The sequence below is a fragment of the Priapulus caudatus genome, unplaced genomic scaffold, assembly GCF_000485595.1.
Source record: "Priapulus caudatus unplaced genomic scaffold, Priapulus_caudatus-5.0.1 Scaffold81, whole genome shotgun sequence".
Taxonomy (NCBI): domain Eukaryota; kingdom Metazoa; phylum Priapulida; class Priapulimorpha; order Priapulimorphida; family Priapulidae; genus Priapulus; species Priapulus caudatus.
Genome location: NW_014577142.1, coordinates 505,423 through 513,943, shown reverse-complemented (window position 1 = coordinate 513,943; position 8,521 = coordinate 505,423). Strand labels below are relative to the sequence as shown.

Here is an 8,521-nt window from a genome sequence, read left to right as displayed (position 1 = left end):
GTGTGTGTGTGTGTGTGTGTGTGTGTGTGTGTGTGTGTGTGTGTGTGTGTGTGTGTGTGTGTGCGTGTGTGTGCGTGCGTGCTCGCGCACCCATGACTGAAGCATATCTAGAGTGCCACCGGTGACCGTCAACACCATGCCAGTCATGAAACACCCGAGTGGTATGACACTAGCAGGTAGAACACGTGACACTAGCAGGTAGAACACGTGCACCTCGGCCGCCACACGCAGGTATAGCTGCATGTGCACCTCGGCCGCCACATGCACACCAAATTCACCCTCTGAATAAATACTGTTACTTGTCAACAACATGGGACCCAAAAGGATCACAAAGAAAGACCTATTTGGATCTCGATGGGTACCATGCTCCCTCTGCGGCCACTGGGTAATATGGGAGAATATTAGCAAAGAAGCGGACATGCCGGAGGATATCACTTGAACCTGTGACTTATGTACATTGAAGGCTGAATGGATCACCGAACGGGAGGGTTTGTTGAGGGAGCTGGCGGAGACCAAGAAAGAAGTTGCCATATTGAAAGAAAGAGAAGTAACTAAGGGATGCCAGCAAGTACTGGAGGAGATGGTCGAAAAAGTTGCACAGCAGAAAGAAGTGGAAACAACGAAGCCGGAGAGGGACAGCCTACTGGTACTAGGTGACTCGATAGTCCGAAAGACAGCAAAGACAGTCAGCGATAGCGGACATTAGAAGACAAGGCTACAATAACATTTGCGGGCGCAGGAGCAAATGATATAACGGATAGGCTAGACAGATCAATCAACAGAAAGGAACAAGAGGGCACGGTCATCATACATGCAGGGATAAACGACATACTAAACAAAGACTTGGAACCAACAAGGAAGGACATGGCCAACCTTCTGTACAAGGCTAAGGCTAGGGTCAAGGGAAAGCTGGCAATTTCTGGGCTACTTCCTTGCCACAGGGAGAATCTAGTGAATCAAAAGATATTGTCGATCAATTAAAGCATCCGGCCCCTATGTAAAGATATGAATGCTATCTATATATACAACTGGAAATGCTTTTGGGACAGACACGAGCTATATCTGCCAGATCGATTGCACTTAAACCGGAAAGGGGCAAGACTGCTGGCTGAGATCCACCAGAGAAACTAGAAAGACAGAGCCACAAGGATATAAACAATATTAATGAACTTAAAGTAGGATGGCTAAATGTAAATTGCCTAAAGTCAAAAAATAAATCGCAGGACACCATCGACTGGATGATACAAGGCCTAGGGGTACTGGCGGTGGGTGAAACATTCTTCAGGGATGAATTCCAACCAGATATTTTCACCAAAAATACCCATGAACTGGATTGGATTGGATGGAATAGAGTAGAGAGACAAAAAAGAGGAGGTACGGTATAGGGTTTATAACTTGCAGCAGTCTAGGACTAAAACCCCTAAAGGAGATCAATGAAATGAATAGGGGGATGACGAGGGCAGAAATAGGATGGGTTAGAGCATCTTGGGCAGGTGAAAAGTGGGCCTTTGAAGCTGTGTATATGGGCCAGGAGGCCACGGATCCCGAATGGAATGTAGCAATCTACGACTCCCTGACCTGTCAGCTAGAGTGGCTGAACAATCATAAATACGGTTTTTTACTTATGGGGGACTTTAACGGGCACATAGGCATGATACAAGAGACTATAAATAGATGGGCAAATATGGCAAATATGGGCAAATATGGGCAAATATTGGCAAAAATGGGCAAAAATGGGCAAATATGGGGCAAATATGGGCAAATATGGGCAAAAATATGGGCAAAGATGGGCAAATATGGGCAACTGCTATTGGATTTCACAGAGACCTCTGGGGTAAAAATATTAAACGAGGATGAAAGATGTAAAGGCAAATACACCTGGAGTCGAAACAACCTAAAATCTGCGGTAGACTATGCACTTGTGAATATATTAAGTTGGAACCATAATTATATTAAAAAGATAGACATTTATGATGAAGGGCAAGTAGACATAACTACAGACCATTTCCCTCTAGTAATCACCCTGGTACTAAAGGTATTTAAGAACGATAGCATCAGAGATTTCACTATAAAAAAAATCATGGAAAACCAGAGATGCCGATTGGGGAGCCTTCCAAAGGGAATGTGAAAGGAACCTAAATAAATTAACGACAAAATACTCGCCCTATGAGAATGCTAAAACATTGGAGAGGTCTATAGTGAAGGCCCTCGCAGAGGCGGGAACAAAAGCTATAGGCAGAACGTCAGGCAAAGCAGGGGTAAGGAAGGATAGACCTTGGTTTGACCAAAGCTGTAAAAGCGCGAGACAAGAGAGACAATAGGCCAACAGAAGGTACAGAAAAATAAGAAAACTAGAATTCGAAGGGGAACAAGTAAACGAAGCGGAATTAAGACTGGTTAGGCAAGTGTATGAGGAGTCCAAAGATAAAGCAAAATACATCATTGAGGAAAAACGAGCCAAGTTTGAAGAAAACCAGATAGAGTCGATCAGAAGTGCAGGGAAGGCGAGTGCTAAACTCTTCTGGAACATGGTCAGGAATGGAGGAGTCAAAACCAGCTATGAAATAAGAATAAAAAACGATAGTGGTATCGTCTTAGAAAACAAAAGCGATATTAACATGGAAATGACAAAACATTGGAAAGAGCCAAATGAAGATAAAGGAGCGTGCCTGGCTGACAACAATTTACAAAACAGGGAAGTATACCTCCAAATGGATAAAGTGGCGGACTTAACAAATAGCGTAACCATAGAAGACGTTAAGACCAGAGAACTGTGGAAGACAGTAGCAGTACATGCCCTAACCTATGGAAATGACATAATCATATATAAGAATAAGAAAAATGGAACAGGTACTCTCCAAGCTCTTGAAAATACCCAAAACCAGCTTGGCAGGGAACTGTTAGGTGCCCCACTTTACGCGGGTATTGAAACAATAAGGGTGGAGCTTGGATGGTCTACGTTTGAGGATAGAGAAGCAAAGAGCAAACTTAAATATTTAGGGAGATTAAATTATATGGATGGAGAGAGGAAATGCAGGAGAATAGCGGAAGCTATCAGTGCAGGAAATTTTACGTCGGATTGGAATAGACGAGTAAAATTCCTGGGGGGAAAGTATGACGAAGAACAGTTATTGATAAATAGAGACTAGGAAAACAGCGAATCATGGAACAATACGGTGGAGAAAATCATTATAAAAGACAGCACAGTCAGATGGAGAAAGGGGATGGTAAATAAAAGCACACTAAAGCTATATAAAGGGAAAACATTTCCTAAACAAGATACCTTTTACAATAATAATAAAATCGGCAGTAAGCTGCTGTACCAATGTAGAGCGGGACGCCTCCCCGTAAATAAAAAAACCAGGAGATGGTTAGGGGAGGAAAATTGCACTGTGTGCAATAAGGGAGAATCAGAAGACCTAAAGCATTTCCTGTTAGTTTGCCCGGCATACAAACACCTAAGGAAGATCATGTGGGATAGGCTTTAAGAAGTCGGGGTCACCCCTGCACAGCTGGAGGAAAGGCAGGTTATGCTCACCATATTGGGGCTAAATAAACATAGATGTTATGGGGATTGGGTAAAGCAGGTTAAACATTACTTAGAATCAGCCTGGAAGCTCCGGAACAAAATCTACCGGTAAAGTAAAATTACCGGTGGGAAACTATCAAAAATAAAAAGGGAAACACCGATCTAAAGGTTCCCGTTCATACATACAGGTATAGCTGCATGTGCACCTCGGCCGCCACACGCAGGTATAGCTGCATGTGCACCTCGGCCGCCACATGCAGGTACAGCTGCATGCGCACATCGGCCGCCACACGCAGGTATAGCTGTGCACCTCGGCCGCCACACGCAGGTATAGCTGTGTATACACAGCTATACCTGCGTGGGGCGGCCGAGGTACACAGCTATACCTGCGTGTGGCGGCCGATGTGCACAGCTATACCTGCGTGTGGCGGCCGAGGTGCACATGCAGCTATACCTGCGTGTGGCGGCCGAGGTGCACAGCTATACCTGCGTGTGGCGCCGAGGCATCGGCCGCCACACGCAGGTATAGCTGTGCACTTCGGCGCCACATGCAGGTATAGCTGTGTACATCGGCCGCCACACGCAGGTATAGCTGTGCACCTCGGCGCCACACGCAGGTATAGCTGCATGCGCACCTCGGCCGCCACACGCAGGTATAGCTGTGCATATCAGCTGCCACACGCAGGTATAGCTGTGCACATCGGCCGCCACACGCAGGTATAGCTGTGCATATCAGCTGCCACACGCAGGTATAGCTGTGCACATCGGCCGCCACACGCAGGTATAGCTGTGCACATCGGCCGCCACACGCAGGTATAGCTGTGCACATCGGCCGCCACACGCAGGTATAGCTGTGCACCTCGGCCGCCACATGGCTGGTGTAGAACCACGCGTTGCGATCCTGCTGCAAGTAGTAGCTACATCCCCCGACCTCTGAATTGCACGTGTACTTTAGCATTTGTATTTGATTGCACGCAAGCAGTTGCAGTCACTCAATCAAGGAACCGATACAAGGATGCGTACATGTAACCATGGTTACACGATGCGAGTGATTTATCCATATCGAGGCTGCTCCAACAACAGGTATTAACACACGATTATCTGTGGGAATAGCGAAAAGAGAACAGACGCAATAAGATTGTGGGTGAAATTCTACCAATTTCGCTTAAATATTAGGCCTACTAACTTCTAATACAAAGAATAGAAGAATATATTTGTTTTGATTTTTCTTCGATCATTGTTTGCGTGAAATTAACCAAGTAGGCCTATATGGAAGCTGATTAAAACTTGTAGGGCTACAAGTGTCGTGTTTCGCATCAAAGACCAGTAATTAAGATTAAATTAACATAATTTAAGCCCTTGGTAATGCCTATCGAAGGTCAATGCGAACGGTACCGGCATGGTGCATGGAACTACGAAGTCAGAGCCTGGTGATTCTGAAGATATAGTGATAGGATATAATAAACAAGAATGACCTATAGTGAGCTGTACAGTTGTACATTCCCTGCGTATGCTCAACCGTACAACCACGCACGCGTGTTCCACGTACGCTCACATACACGCACTCACCCACTCACGCACGCACGCAGGCGCTTCGTTGTGATTCACCTAACCACGCAACACTGCATGCGCGCACACAGACTGTGTCGGTTATGCAACCATGTACTGTCTCACGCACACGCGCGCACGTATACACGCACGCACGCGTGCACAGCGCTGCGGCTGGCTGTACAGCTGCACACACGTATATACATACATACATACATATATGCCTGCATATATATGCCGACCACGCGCCTGGCCTACCGAACCCCTTACCGCGCTGCTTGCTATTCTCGGTCGAGGCGCGTACATTGCTACAACTGTCGTGTCGCGGGCGCCTACTGCCACGAGTAGGCGAGGCAAGCCGTCGAGTCGGCCTCCTGCTCGATGGTGGGCGAGCCGAGCGTGTACTGGCGCGCCGCCAGGGTGGAATTCGGCTCGTTTAGCTGCGTGTGCTCGCTGACTGGCGCGGCGGCGGCGGTGGTGGCGACGGTGCCGACAGCGGTGCGGTCGTCGTCGGCACAGGCGTCGCGCGGCGGCAGCATGACGAGTGTGCTGAGGTTGAGTTGTGGAATGTCGGATACCTCCTCCAGTAGTAGTGCGAGCAGTACGAGCCCGAAGACCAGGTACACTACGAACGAGCAGAGCAACTTGGAATGGGCGCACCGTAGTTAAATTACCGGGCTCACATATTATTATACTCTCTACTCTATTCATACCTTAATACTACAGTCTTAGTCCTACCAGGACCCCCATACATGCGATATTGGGTTGGACACAAGAACCTAGCAGAGGCCTAGTCATGGGCCGTATCTACGGGACGCAGGTCCACTGCACTATCCCATGTGGGTTCGGCAAGTATTTAAGTCGCTGTTAGTGTTAATGAGCTCTAGCATTGGCGAGAACTAATCCAAACGAATGCAATATGTAGTTAGGTTAGGGGTATTGTTAATAGCAATGTTAAGGTTAAGGTTATGACTAGCGGTAGGGTATAGGGTTATGTTAGCGTTAATATTAGGTTAGGTGGGATAGAGTTAGGGTTAGAGTTAGACTTATGGGTAAGATTAGGGTTATGGTGATGGTGATGGTGATGGTGATGACGATGGTGATGGAGATGATGGTGGTGATGGTGATGGTGATGGTGATGGTGATGGTGATGGTGATGAGGATGGTGATGGTGATGGTGATGGTGATGGTGATGGTGATGGTGATGGTGATGGTGATGAGGATGGTGATGGTGATGGTGATGGTGAGGTGATGGAGATGATGGCGGTGATGGTTATGGTGATGGTTATGGTGATGGTTGTGGTTATTGTTATTGTTATGGTTATGGTTATGGTTATGTTTATGGTTGTGGTTATTGTCAGAGTTAGGATCAGGGTTGGTGTTATGGTTAGGGTTCTGATTGGGGTAAGGGTTAGGGTTAGGCTTAGTTATAGTTAGTATTAGTTACGGTTATGGTTTGGGTTAGGGTTAAAAATATGATTAGGGCTAGGGTTAGAGTTTGGGTTAGGGATAAGGTTGGGGCTGGAGTAGCTCCAAGAAACAGTATTGCTAGGGTTAGAATATATACCGTGATATATACCGTAGATATATACCGTGTATATTGACATCAGTCACACAGCCTGGTCGGATTAGGGCTGGAGTTAAGGTTATGGTTAGTTTAAGGCCTATGGTTAGGATAAGGGTTAAAGTTAGGGTTAGGGTTAGGGTTAGGGTTGGGATTAGAGTTAGGGTGAGGGTTAGGGTAGGGTTATGGTTAGTGTTAGGCTTAGGATAGGGTTAGGAGTAATATTAGGGTTGAGGTCAGGCTTAAGGTGGGTTAAGATTATAAGGTTATGATTATGGTCATGGTTACTTATGGTTATAGTTATCGCTATGGTTATAAATATGGTGATGATGTTGGTTTATGTGTGAGTTTGGGTTTGGATCAGACTTGGTTTTGATGTTGTATGCACTGGGGTCCTAATGGCCCTGTCACACATTGACGATTTAGACAGCGTATGCCGGACGTATCAAAATTTCTCTAAAACGCCAGCATACGCTGAACTATCGATGTTTTTTCCAATTTTGGGCGTATACATAGCGTATTCATAACGAGTTGGACGTATACTTAACGTATTAGTAACGTATATAGAACGTTTCGATAACTTATAAGATAACTTATACCAACGAATGCTTAGCGTGTTGCCGGCGTTCACAACTTATGCCCAACGATAGTCTAACTTATGCATAGCGCGCGGTAGCGTATCGCCGACGATCACGTGTCGTAGCCTATAAAAAGGCTGCCGCTCGACGATTCAAATCATAACCGCACTAGACATCGCAGTATCAACATCACCGTCGCAGTATCAACATGCCAATACCATTTTTATATACCAATTCCCCTAAACGCTGCCAATACGCCATTATACGGTAGCTGTAAGTTAGAAACACGTTCAGTAAGTTCTGTGGTCGTCCGGAACACGTCAAATACGTCAATATGCGTTGGAGATAAGTTACACATAGGTTCAAAGCACGTTACTCATAAGTTAGAAATAAGTTTTGGGTACGCTAGACATTATCTCGACGTATTTCTACTTATGAGTAACTTACAAGTAACGTGTGTGAACGTGTGTCAACGATCGAACAACTTATGGCCCGCGTATGCGGGACGTATGGGCATACGCTGGCATACGTCGGAAAATTTTGAGCATGCTCAAAAATTTTCGACGACCTCGCCGTACTACGACGTATACCAGCGTGCTTCAGCGTGCTTCAGCGTGCTTCAGCGTGCTTCAGCGTGCTCTTAACTTATACACAACTTACTCATAACTTATTCGACGTACGCCAGCGTATTCACCAAATTTTTGATAGGCCTACGTCCGGCATACGCTGGCTAAATCGTCAATGTGTGACAGGGCCATTATATATAGGTAGGGTAGCCAACGGTAGGTAGGTACGGTATATATAGGTAGGTATAGGGGGGTTATAGGTAGGATGAGCCAAATTGCATGATTCGTGTTTGACGGCATAGCGCGACTGATGTTTGCACTCGCGTATATAGATGACGTGTAAAACATTAATCAGTAGAGTCGTGGATGAAACTAGTTGTGATCATGCTAATCTACTATCATTAACGGCAGTTATTCTCGCATGCAAGATTTCTGGGCGCCCTTACTTGTCACGATCACCTTGTAGAGCGAAGGGTTGCTGTGATGGGGGTCGTCCCCCGGAATGTAGTCGCCTAGTCCGATGGTGGTCAACGAGATATAACAATAGTAGAACGAGTCCATGAATCCCCACTCCGGTTCCAGCATCGTGAATGCAGCAGACGGCACCACGAACGCCACCATGAGTACCATCACACAAACGCCCGCCAGATGGAGCAGTCGGATGCGTAGGAGAGATAACAGATGGCCTAGTCGGTAGTTGAGTACGTGTAGCACGTACGTGGTTAGGATGCGAAGC

At 46.3% G+C, this 8,521-nt stretch overlaps 1 protein-coding gene across 1 annotated transcript in view; it reads right to left on the bottom strand.

Annotated features, from left to right (window-relative positions):
• Positions 1-8,196: 8,196 nt before the first annotated feature.
• The window catches only part of LOC106821650 (potassium channel subfamily K member 1-like), a 4,455-nt gene continuing 4,130 nt past the window's right edge, over positions 8,197-8,521 (bottom strand). The window contains exon 4 of the mRNA XM_014826539.1: positions 8,197-8,521. This exon is cut by the window's right edge and continues 43 nt beyond it. Coding sequence (XP_014682025.1) covers positions 8,197-8,521 — 325 coding nt within the window.